The sequence below is a fragment of the Urocitellus parryii genome, chromosome 6 (genome assembly GCF_045843805.1).
Source record: "Urocitellus parryii isolate mUroPar1 chromosome 6, mUroPar1.hap1, whole genome shotgun sequence".
Taxonomy (NCBI): domain Eukaryota; kingdom Metazoa; phylum Chordata; class Mammalia; order Rodentia; family Sciuridae; genus Urocitellus; species Urocitellus parryii.
In genome coordinates, this window is record NC_135536.1 from 175,467,778 (window position 1) to 175,480,072 (window position 12,295).

The following is a 12,295-nucleotide window of genomic DNA, read 5'->3' on the forward strand; positions in this document are numbered from 1 at the left end:
ACAATAAACTAGCTCTGTAGGGTGCACGGGTCCCCTCTGTGTGGCCCTGGGAAACAGACAGACTTGATCACAGGCACAGAAATACCAGAGAAAACACTCTGGCCCTGTCTTTTGTGGTCATCTGTGACTGTGCTCCTCACTGCCAGGAGGGTCTGAGATCTCCCATCTCATTCTCCCACCCCATATTTATTGAGCACCTACTATGTGGTGGTCACTGGGATCCAAAGAGTCCATTATAGAGAAAGGGTGAGAGAGGGGAAATGTAGACACACTGGTGCCAAAGACACCTGACTTCAGATTTAATTCAGCTCCCGAGGAGTTCCTTGAGGTATAGACCCCTCAGGACACGGTGACCAGTGAGTCCCCAGCACCCTACGATGTGAGCTCAGTCCAGGTTCAGGGTTAAACGAGTGGAAGATCCTGGTCTCAGGACTCACCAGCTCTGTTTGGGAAACCGCATTCTGCCTCTTGGTCCTCATCATCTGCAAAATGGTAATTAAAATCTTGCAGGAGGAGGAGCCAGGGAGCCCTGGCACTGCTGGTGGGAGGGAAAGCAGTCCGCCCACCTCCAGGACCCTGAGATCAGCTACAGCCAGACACACCCCCCACACACCCGCCCTGAGACTCCAGTTCCCCTGGGAGGAATGAATGCGCATGCGCACTGAAGGAAAGGAGGCCCCTGGCCCTGAGCTCCCAGCAGCCCCCAATTAACCACTCCCCAAAGCCCACAAAAGAACCAACAAAACGCCTAATGACCTGGTGGGACAGCGACTCCCTGATACCCTCAGTAGCAAGGAAGCCGCCTCCAGCTTCCCACAGCCACACGGAGGAGCCTCATAAACGTAAAATCACGTGAACGTCGCCAGACACGGAGATGAGAGGGGACACCTCCCAGGGACACGAAGCTGCAAAACTGCGAAACTGACCCAGGACACCCACGGCCAAGACAGTGGTCACCTGAGGGTGGGGGTCAGCCACCAGGATTGCTTCGGAGCGCTGTCCCAGTCTGACTCTAGACCTGGGTCCTGGGTACGGGAGGGGCCTTCAGTCCTGAAGACTCTTTGAACTCCTCCTGTGTGCGGTTGTTTAGTGATTTTTAGGAAAAAAAATATTTGGCCTGCAGAATGCCCAGGAAAAACCATTTGCAGCAGGTTGAGCATGTGCTAAGTGGATGGGGAGTGGTCACTCAATGTCATTCATACATTCTTAATTATTTGGCTATCGTCTATTCAATTTTTAAATATTCATTCCCACTCTCCTTCACCCAAAGATGGAGAAATAACCCACACACATTGATAATAGTAGCACATATCTAAGCACTTAGTGTGTGCCTGGAGCTCACAGCAACCCCTGAAATACAACACTGCTGAGAAGGCAGAGGCTCAGAGGACATCACTAGCCCAAGGTCACACAGGAAATAGCCTGTGGACAGCCAGATTCTAGAGCTCGGGCTCTTAGCTGCTGCGCATCTCCCTCCGGCTCCCCTCCCTCCTTTCCATCACCCATCCCACCCCATCCCCCCACAGACACACACACCAAGGGGAAAATGATGAACTGAACTGGAAAGTTCAAACAAGGAAGTATCAAGGGCTCAGAGATGAGAATAGGGCCAGAGAACTTCTTGTCTCCATCTTTCAATTCAAACTCCTAATCTACAAGCTTGGCCAGCGATTTGCAACCTAAACACCATGATTCCCCTGGACAGCTCCAGGGTTCTTCCTGCTCCTGAGTCAAAGAACAAACACGGGAGGGCAGGGCCAGTGAGGGAGGCTGGTCCCTGGCAAAGGCGGCTTTTGTGTTCCTCCTGACCCCTCCTGGGCTGGCTCAGGGCCTTCCTCAGGTCACCTCTTGGGGGTTCTCGAATTTTCTTCTCATTTTAAGGTTCATGGAGCTGTAAGCTCATCACACTTTCTCCTGGATGTGCTTGTTGAACACGCACCTTGTGATGATGCTGAGGTCCGCAGTGCGGGGGGGGGGGGGGGGGGACTGAAGCAGAAATTCAGCCCCAAATGTTTAGAAGGTTGGTCCAGGCCCCACCCATCGGTGCCTTGAGCCTTCCATGCCCTTCTGCTACCCAACACTGGCTCTGTCGGGGCACGAAGTGGGGACTACATTTGTTCCATCAGATTATAACCTCCCATAGCACAGGTGGGCATTGTTAGCTCTGTGTCATGGGTGAGGGAGGGGGAAGTGTGAACAAGTCCTGGAGACCTGGTAACAATGTCCTCTGCACTTTTGTCTGCAAGGATTACAGAGCCCATGGTCAGGGTCTTTACCACCACTACAATTTTCATAGAAAAAGTAGGAAGAAAAGGAAGAGTGGGGAAGTATCTCATGCAGACCCACAAGCTGGCCCTGGGCTGAACCGGGTCTGGAACTCAGAGCTGCCTGATGTCCCAGCCCAGGGGAGGGCTCCAGATCAGGGGCAGGTGCTTTCTGGACCAGAGACTGACATGCAAACTTGCCCTTGAGGAGCACAAAGGCTCTATGGCCCCAAATGACAGTCGGACTTCACCTCTGCCCAGCTGGGCAGGCCAGTGCCCTCCCCGAGCCTCGGTTTCCCCCCAGGATCATCACAGGTTCCGAAGCTTCAGCACCGCTCTCCGAGTCTGCTCCTAAGGTGGCAGGTTTTGCAGGTCAAGAGCTGCTTTCCTAGTTCAAGACTTGAGCCTCTCCTCCCCTCTCTTTCTCCATCTGCAAAGTCTCCAAAGGCCCAGGTGGAGGAGACAAGTGCCTGAGGCTTCTTTTGGGGAAGAGCAGATTTCCTGGGCTGGGTTTGTGCCTCAGTGTTAAGGCAGTTGCCCAGGATCTGTGAGGCACTGGGTTTGATTCTCAGCACCACATATAAATAAATGAATGAAATAAAGCCCATCTAAAAACACATATTTAAAAAAAAAAACTCACGGGGCTGGGATTGTGGCTCAGTGGTAGAGTGCTCACCTACACGGGCGGGACCCGGGTTTGATCCTCAGCACCACATAAAAATAAAGGCATTGTGTTGTGTCCATCTACACCTAAAAAATAAATATTAAAAAAAAACCTCACTTCCCACTTCAACCGAGGTTGTAAGTCCCTGGCACATGGCAAAATCTCAGCAGGTGTTAGCTGTTGGCATTTTTAATTGCTGTTATTTTCTGGTGAGTTGAGGTCTAACTGTGCCATGTGCTCTCTGGGTCACGTGTCCCCACTGGGTCTCAGTTTCTCCCTCCCAAAAGGAGGAACAATCACCTTCCCCTCCCAGATTCTGATAAGGATGTGCAGTCACATGACTATCAGGCATGTGACTATCAGGGGCTCAGAACCCCAGGCAGGAACAGAGAGACCTCCAGAGATGGAGAAGTCTGATGCAATTTGACACTTGACATTGCAGGAGTAGAAGGAGCTCTCCAATTAGAGAAAAAGAGTCAGAGCAGTAAAGGAGAGGGGACAAGAGATGACACAGAGGTCCCTTCCTGGGCTCTAACTGGCTGCCCTATCTGGAGCTCCTAACATGATCTTCCAGGTCACCTGGAAGCATGGGTCCCCAACCTCAGCTCTGTGCATGAAACCATGAAAATCTTGAGTAACAGCCCATCTCAAGTTTTTCTGTGTAACTTGAAAACCAAATGGCTCAACTGACCCACCTGCTAATGTGATTGGCAATTATTTGTTTTGGAGAGCCCTGAAAGATACCTCCTGATTGAAGAATTCTCAATTAACTTCTGAAGAAATCTCCCATTTCCTGGTCCCCAAACTATAAAAGAGGCTGCCTCCCAGGCAGAAGCACTCAGGAGGAGGAAAGGAGACCAAGACACTGCTGAGACCTCAAGAAGCCCAGGTGAGACCTGTCCCTTCCACTGTCCCCCCACTGCTCTGGGTGACAGGGATGCCAGCTTCCTCACTGTGGGACAGAAACTGGCAGACTGCACTTAGGGTCATTGGGGGGGACCTTGGAAACAGAACTGGCCAAGTTCATGGGCTGGGAATGGCCACTCTGCTTCCCTAAGAGACCAGCAGTGCTGATGGGAAATCAGGCTCCAACACCCTCAGTCAGGAGCCCCAGGGCAGGAATTTGACTTGGGGTCGTCAGTGTGGTCTGAGATGCTCACTGTGGGCAGGTGACGTCCGATATTAGGTGACTTGCAAGGGTGTCCACAAACAGACCAAAGAGCCATCCGCTTAGCAGGGAGGTGACAAAGTAGTTCGGTGCTCCAGTCACTGGCAAATTGAAGTCTTCATTTGCTGGGTCTGAAGAGCAGGACAGGGCTGGGGAGGCTGCGAGGCAGAGTGCTCTCCTAGCGTGGACGAGGCCCTGGGTTCCATCCCAGCACTGCAGAAAGGGACGGTGGAATTCCTCAGAGGAGGTGGAACTAGGGACAGTGATTCAAGCCACTGTAAGTGAGCCAGCTGCTGAGTAAATTCTTTTTTTTTTTTTATAATTTATGTACGACAGCAGAATGCATTACTATTCTTATGACATGTGTATTTTTTCATATCTCTGGTTGTACACAAAGTATATTCACACCAGTTCATGTCTTCATACATGTACTTTGGATAAAAATGACCATCACATTCCACCATCATTTCTAACCCCATGCCCCTCCCTTCCCCTCCCACCCCTCTGCCCTATCTAGAGTTCCTCTATTCCTCCCATGCTCCCTCTCCCTACCCAACTATGACTCAGCCTCCTTATATCAAACATTCGGCATTTGGTTTTTTGGAATTTGCTAACTTCACTTAGCATTCTCTATTCTAACTGTCCATTTGCCTGCAAAAGCCATGATTTTATTCTCTTTTATTGCTGAGTAATATTCCATTGTGTATATATGCCACATTTTTTTAACCATTCATCTACTGAGGGGCATCTAGGTTGGTTCCACAGTTTAGCTACTGTGAATTGTACTGCTATAAACAATGCTGTGGCTGTGTCCCTGTAGTATGCTGTTTTTAAGTCCTTTGGGTATAGGCCAAGGAGAGGGATAGCTGGGACAAATGGTGGATCCATTCCCAGTTTTCCAAGAAATCTCCATACTGCTTTCCAGATTGGCTGCACCAATTTGCAGTCCCCCAGCAGTGTGTGAGTGTGCCTGAGTAAACCTGATGGTCACTTAAATAGAGGCCTGGAGGTCAGGCAGAGCAGCTTCAAACCCTGTCTCTACTTCAAGCCCGAGAGCTCACTGTATCTGTAACCTTGGGGACATTGGGGGAAGTTACCTGTGGTCACTAGGTTTGTGTGTCCTCACCTGTGCAAGTGATAGGGGCTCGTGTCTCAGGAGATACTGAAGATGGAATCAGTCACCCAGGGTACAGCCATCAACCTGTCGCCTGGCACAGAGAAAACGCCCAGCAGTCTAGCCATTACTGCTGATCACCTCCCGGTGCTCTGGGAGGAGACCACTTTGTGCCACATTAAACTCATTCTGTCCACAGACACCAAGAGATGTTTCACACTGGGGGCGTCGTTGTCTTCTGTGGGCTGCTGGCCCAGGTCACAGCCCAGCTCGCAGGCCTGCCCTTGCCACTGGACCCAGGCCTGCCTGAGCCCCTGGACCCGACACTGTCCTTGAATCCGACCCCAGCCCTGGATTCAAATCCCATAGATCTTGCTGGAACCTTGAGGGATGGTAAGTCTGTGATGGCCTCTGTCACAGGTGGGCATAAACAACACCCCATCTGGTAGGAGAAGGGGCACGATGAGTAGGGGAGGGGGCCTGAGGGCCTGGAGATGACAGAGGTGACCCTCAGAGGCCCTTCTATCATTTCCAGCTCTCAGCAATTGCCTGCTCTTTGGGGGTCTGCTGGACATTCTGGAAAACCTCCCGCTTTTGGACATCCTGAAGACTGGAGGGGACACTTCTGGTGGCCTGGTTGGCCTATTTGGAAAACTGCCTTCCTCTCTCCCCATCCTGAACAACATCCTTTAGTGAGTTGACCCACAATATGGTCTTGGTTCCCAGAAGCAGCTGAGATCTGCCAGCCCCATGTGGCAGCCCTGAGGGAGGGGGTGGTAGCCTGCAACTCAGACTGGCAGGGACACTGGCCCTCTTCTCCCAGTCCCTGAAGCATGTCCTGGGGCTCCAGAACCATCTACAGTCCTCAGGACAACCCCTCAAGGTCAGCTTAATGATGCCCAGTTCTCAGATGGGGACATGAGCACAGGGTCAGGCCTGAGCTCACTCAAGGAGACGCAGAGCAAGGAATGTCACTCTAACCTCCTGAGTCCAGGGCCCAGCCCTTCTCCTCTGCACCACAGCCATCTCCGCCCTCCCCCCACCCCAGAACACAGTGGCCTTTGATGGAGCAGGAGAACAACAGCTCCCGCCTCCATGGTGTCATCAGTGACACTAACAGAGCCAGACGGTGTCTGTGGAAAGTTCTGAAGTGGTGCTTCCCAGGGGACACCCCAGAGCTCACTGAGCCAGAAGCACTAGGGTGTCTGTGAGTGGCCACAGCCTGGGCCTGGATGGGACTGGGTCAAAGCCATTGCCAAGGATCTGGCTCTGGCTCCCTGACTGGCAAAGAGACAGATTTAAGATTGAGTGATTCAGGCCCACAGACGTTGGTGCAGACTTACCACTATTCCCACCATCGCCCATTCATGCACTGAACAAACCATCCATCCGTCCATCCATCCATCCATCCATCTGTCCAGCCAAGCTTTCCTTCCTTTGACCCCTTCCTCTGCCACCCACCCACCCACATATCCATCCACCCACCTTCCCATCCACCCACAAGGGCAGCCCCTTCCTTGATAAGTCCCTGAGCTGGCACAGAGCAGGCCACCAACCCAGACACAGTCCCCTCCTGGATGACCTCATAGACCTGAGAAGAAGAGGGCGTCATACATGTCAGGATCCAATCTTGGCAGAGGCTGGGAGAAGTGCTGTGAGGCTCAGCACCCGTGTGGCTCTGGCTGCAAGACACCCACATTGTCTCCCGTGGTCCCCGTGGGCAGCTCCTCCTCCCTTGGATGGTCTCTGGGGTTGAAGGTGGTGTCCAGGTTGGAGGCTCGAGGAGCTGATGTTTCTCCCTCCGATGTTGCACCCTGGACAGCATCAAGGTCACCAATCCTCAGCTGTTGGAACTCAGTTATGTGCAGAGCCACAGCACCCATGGCCTCTACGTCACCATCCCGCTAGGCATGATACTTAAAGTGAATACGTGAGTAGGTCCCCAGGGTGGAAGGAAAGGTGGCTGAGCAAGGGGGACCCTGAGGTCTCTTGGGAGGCACCTGGGGGTGGGAGTACAACGACCTGAGCCTCCGTCTGCAGCTCATTTGCCACTCTGCCGAGCAACCTTGGGGGCCGTGGGAACGCACTTGACCTCTGTGAGCCTTGGGTCTCCTTGGGGAAGTGAGCTGCGTGCACCTGTGGGCAAGGTGGGCTCAGGTGAGGCTCACGTGCCTGAAAAGGGGGGGGAAAAGCCTTGGAATGTGCTAGACCAGATGCCAATAGAATCGTCTCCTCTACAGGCCCCCATTCAGAAGTCTGCTGGAGCTGGACGTGAAGCTCAACATCACTGCGGAACTCTTGGTTGAGAGAGACACTGAGGGGAAGAGCCACCTGGTGCTTGGTGACTGCACCCATTCCCCTGGCAGCCTGCGGATCTCCCTGCTTAATGGGTAAGGCCAAGGGCTGACGCTCTGTCCCTGAGGAACAGAGAGGAATGGTGGGTGGAGGGATTGAAAGATGGAATGATGGGAAAATGGAAGGGAAAGAGGATGGCAGGGAGGATGGATAAGCAGATGGTGGGGAAATGGGTGGGCAGTTGGGTGATGAATGGATGACTAACAGAAGGATGGTGTTTAGATGGCTAAACGTGTGGAGGGAAGGATGGATGGGTGGACAGATGTATGGACGGATTAATAAGTAAATGGAAGGGTAAAGTTTTCACTTATCCTTGTAAGGCCACATGACTAATTTGACGTTGGATTTGGCAACAAGATGTCTGAGTTTAAGCCCCAGCTATGACAGGGCTGAGGGGAGGTCAAGGGCCTCTGAGCTTGAATGGTCTTCCCCTGCGCGGCTGTGGCTTGCTTATCTGTAACGTGGTCCTACACGGGGTCACTGATAAAGCCCCCAAGACAGCAGGGGTCAAGTGTTGGGTCCCCTAAGGGGAAACAGACATGAAGCCTCACTAGGGTGCTGGTTTCAGTCCCCTGTCACCTGGGAAGGCTGAGATCATACCCAACAGGCAGGAGTCATGGCCCCATGGCCGAGGTCTTCACGAGCCATCTCAGGAGTCCTCCTAGCTCCACACGGAGCACGGGTCATACTTTGATGTCCTGTGGAACACCTGCCCTGTCCTGGGGCTGAGGGCTCCTCTCCCAGGTGCCTGTGTGCGCAGGGCGTGGCTCCCTCTGGGTAGGACCCTGGCTGCACATGGGGTGAGGGGACAGGCCTGGTCTGATGCTGACACTGTGTCCCTCTCAAGAGTTTTCCAGGTCCACCCTCGGCTCCTGAGTCACACCTTTTTTGCTCCCTTCCCCATTCAAGACCTGGTGGAAAACCTCACGGGCATCTTGAATAAAGTCCTTCCTGAGCTGGTGCAGGGCAAGGTAGGTGGGCTGGGGCGGGGGCTCCCCTGATCCGTGCCCCTCAGAGATTCTCAGGCTGAGAGAGTCCTGGGGTGAGCTACCTGAGTCCCTCATTTTGAGAAGTAATTCCACCCGTCTGTCAGTCTGTCCGTTGCTACATCTGTCCATGGTTCTTTCCGTCCCTCCAAATGCCTCGGTGGGCTGCAGCCTGGTCCAGGCCCCGTGCCTGTCCACACCGCAGCTGAACTGGGTCGGCCCTGCCTGAGAAGCCCCACCAGCCCTCCATGGCAGCAGACCAGAGGTCTTCCAGGCTAGGCTCAGGTGTCTCCTAGGACCAGAAACCAACTTCCAGAACCTTCCACAGAGGCAAAGTCACAGAGTGAACGTGCCTAAGTGTGACATTCAGGCCCCTTCCCAACGTCCCTCATGCCTTTAGTTTCTCCTTGTGCCTAAAGTGCCTGTGACATTCGTCCCCACACCTGCTCAGAATCAAAAGCTTAGACACAGAGAAGTGATGGAAACCTTCCCCAGAGAACCCCCAATAGAGACGATGCTGCTCCCGGTGTCCCACGGGTGCCCCTTTGCTAACTCCCCTCTCTGCCTGGCTCAGGTGTGCCGACTGGTCAATGGCGTTCTCGAAAAACTGGACATCCCCCTGGTGCATGAGATCATTCGTAAGTGGTGCTTCCAAGCTCTCCCCCTCTGCAAGAGCAGCCATGTCCCCAGGGGTTTTGTCCCTGCACACCACAGGGCAGCTCCGGCCTCTGCCTTCACCTTGCCTTGGTTTTGGTTTCTTTGTTTCCCTGAAGTATCCAGAAAGTTCTGAGGTCAAAGCCTGCCCTCTTTGGCCCTGACACTGAGTCTAGCTGGGCCCATGGGTGGAAGGGCCCGTCCTCATCCGACCAGCCTGAGCATGACGGCCCTCCACCTCAGGAGGAATGTGGCTCTCCCTGACTCCTTCTCCTCACGACCATGACTCTAGACTGGTTTTCTGTTTTGTTTTTCATTTTCTAGACAAGCTGATCCCAGAAGTGAATCTTGTCATCAAGGTCTAGGACCCTTTCAGGACCCTGGTCTCTGCTCTGCTGGTTAGTGTGGCTCCCTGCTCCACAGGATCTGGGACAGTCTGTTACTCTGCTGGTAGGAGGCAGCAGGGGTCTTGAGACTAATGACACTTATATAAGTCAGCTTTCCCTCCCTGTAACAAAATGCCAAGAGTAATAAATTATAAAGACAAAAGGTTTGTTTGGGCACAGTGTGTTTCAGTCCATGATTGATTGGTGACCCTTGTCACGGGCAGGCAGTGCCTCATGGGGGGAGCATGTGATGGAGCAGATGCTCACCTCATCAGGCACAAAGCACAAAAGAAAGAGCAAGAGCTGAGCACACACATCCAGAATCACCACACGCAAGTCCACTTGAGCTCACGGACACACGCTCTCGAATGCATGATCCAGGCCTGGGCTACCCTAGTGACTGAGGCCAAGCCTCTAGCCCCAGGGTCTTGGCCTCCTCTTGTCCCCTGGAGGGCAGGTTTGATGCTGGATCAATACCAATAAGAGTCCATGACCTGAGTCTCCCTGCTGACTATCTCTTCTCCCCACAGACCCACTTCTTGCTGCAGTCCACCCGCTCCTGCCCAGGACAGGGAGGGTGGCCCCACGTCCTAGAAAATGACAAGGTGCCTCTTCCCTGGGAGCCTGCGCCCCCTCCTCCCCCCAGGTGTGCGGAACCTCCCCTGCTCCCCACCAAATAAAACCGCTCCTCTTCTGCACCAGGGCGTCTTGTGCTGCTTCAGCATCATGTGAGGGCTCCCGGCTGGGACGGGCCCTGACCTGGGTGGCTGGGGACAACAGAGCGTGGGCCCTGAGGGGTCAACAGGCCAGACCCAGGCAGTGTCTAGTTCTCGGTACTGTCTCCGGGTTTTGGGGGGAACAATTTCTTTTCTTTGAATCTCCAGATTGAGGCTCATCCTTGACCTCAACAGCTTCGGGGTCCCCCGGGGCAGCCCACTCCTGCAGCTAAGGTGGACTTTCATGTCTGCCATCCCTGTATCCGGCAGGCGATTGCCGCTGCCTGTTGGTGCAGCTGGCGTGATCACAGGAGTTCCACGCTGTTCCACGTTCAAAGACCCTTTGCTCTGAGCATCCACGGGGGGCCAACATCTGTCCCTCCTGGGGAGCCAATTGCCACCAAGTTCTCCCCTCCACAGGGACCCTGTGGGAGTCCAGTCATTGGGGTGCCATTCTCCTGAGCAGGTAGCTAAGCTGACCCGATGGCCTGAGTCAGTGACCAGCAACAAGAGTGGGGGGCGCACAGCCATTGCCCCGCACACAGTGCCGCACAATGGGAAAACATCCAGGTCCTGCCTTGGTCATGGCCTGATGGCTGCTGTGGACCGGTGGGACCCAGAGACCTTTAGCTCTGCAAAACCATGGATAAGCCAGGTTGCATCGTAGGATCTTGCCCCCTTGTGGCTCAGCCCCTCTGGCAAACCCACTGTTTGTTCACAGAGTCTCACTAGACCCTGGTCCTGGCTGGGCCCATCTCATATGCCTCATTTCCATCTGGTGATGGATGGCGTCTGTTGAACGTGTCCAGTATTATTGTGGCATCTGTAAGTACCCAATGCCGGCGACTCAGGTCCTAGCAGTACATGTGGCACCCCAGCCCCAGACTGTCGCCCCACCAGCGCCCAGTGGTAAGCAGGGGTTACCATTCAATAGGGGCGCTCCCGGGGGACACCTTGACAACTCGTGTGTCCCAAAGCCAAGAGGCTGATGCACCCCAGTGGGGATTTCCTGTTGCCATGGAAACCAGAAACCATGCACAGAGGTCACTGACGCCTGTGGTATCACTGGGCCAGCTCCTAAGGTCCCAGAGACAGTGCCTGGGCCGTGACGGGGTGAATGCCTCCCGAGGCCTCTGACACAAGGCTCCCATCCAAAACTGGCTGCTTTGCAGGTCACCTTGACTAAGGGCCTGAGGAACCCCAGGTGGAGCACACGTGCCCCTGCTCCCCATAGGAGCCACCAGCTCATGGGCCTCCTTCATGATCAGTGGGTGTCCCCAAGGCCATAGGTGTCTGCTCCCTGTAGCTGGTGTGCACCTCTGGCTTCCTGTCTGGGGGCCTCCAGGAATCACCCTGTTGCGGGAGTCTAGAGTTTATTGGGTCTACTGCCCTCCCGAGTGCCTGTCATTGTGTCAGCGACAAGCCCAGAGTCACCTCCACTGGTTTTTTGAGCTGCCCTACACTCAGAATGTCATTGATGCAATGGATGACCAGAATGTCCTGCCTCTGGGGCTTGCTGAAGGTCACGCCCCGCCTGCTGGTGGCCTGCTGCAGGGGCACCCAGGCTCCCTCAGACGCATTCAGTGCCCTGTGAGCGCACACCGGCCTCCATCCCAGCCCTCCAAGGGATGGAGGAAAAGGTATCAGCCAATTCAGGGACAGCATCCCCATCTCTGGGTGGAGAGCCACTGCCTGAGGGACAGGGAGGACACCTGGCACCCCAGGGGCCAAGGGCAGGACCTCACCATTCAGTCTGCAGAGCCCACTGGCAGCTCTGGTCCTGGAGGCCTGTGGGGCTGGCCGGGCCCGACTGTCCCTGGGACAAGGTGGTGTGTAACAGCCCTGCTGCAGCCAGTGCCCAGTTGACAAAGTGACACCCCATGGACCACCTGGTCTGCAGGACTGCTTTCTGTTGACAGCCCACTGGTGTTTGGGCACCTCGGGTGTCAGGCCAAAGAGCACCTGTCCCACTGTGTGGCTCACATTCT

The 12,295-nt window shown here is 54.4% G+C and overlaps 1 protein-coding gene across 1 annotated transcript; it reads left to right on the forward strand.

Moving 5' to 3' along the window:
• The first annotated feature begins 5,419 nt into the window (after nt 1-5,419).
• Nucleotides 5,420-10,659, forward strand: LOC144255461 (BPI fold-containing family A member 1-like). Its single transcript, XM_077800173.1, has 8 exons — nt 5,420-5,603; nt 5,746-5,902; nt 7,033-7,140; nt 7,451-7,600; nt 8,443-8,536; nt 9,126-9,189; nt 10,238-10,319; nt 10,476-10,659. Exons 1-8 carry the CDS (start codon nt 5,420-5,422, stop codon nt 10,657-10,659), a joined length of 1,023 nt encoding a protein of 340 aa, XP_077656299.1.
• The last annotated feature ends 1,636 nt before the right edge of the window (nt 10,660-12,295 follow it).

Excerpts from the sequence above, each read along its gene's own strand:
- LOC144255461 (XM_077800173.1), top strand. The coding sequence starts at position 5,420 with ATGTTTCACACTGGGGGCGTCGTTGTCTTCTGTGGGCTGCTGGCCCAG. Across the intron at positions 7,601-8,442 it reads CGGATCTCCCTGCTTAATGG|TCACACCTTTTTTGCTCCCT; the intron begins GTAAGGCCAAGG and ends TCGGCTCCTGAG. Across the intron at positions 10,320-10,475 it reads TTGTGCTGCTTCAGCATCAT|ATTGAGGCTCATCCTTGACC; the intron begins GTGAGGGCTCCC and ends TTGAATCTCCAG.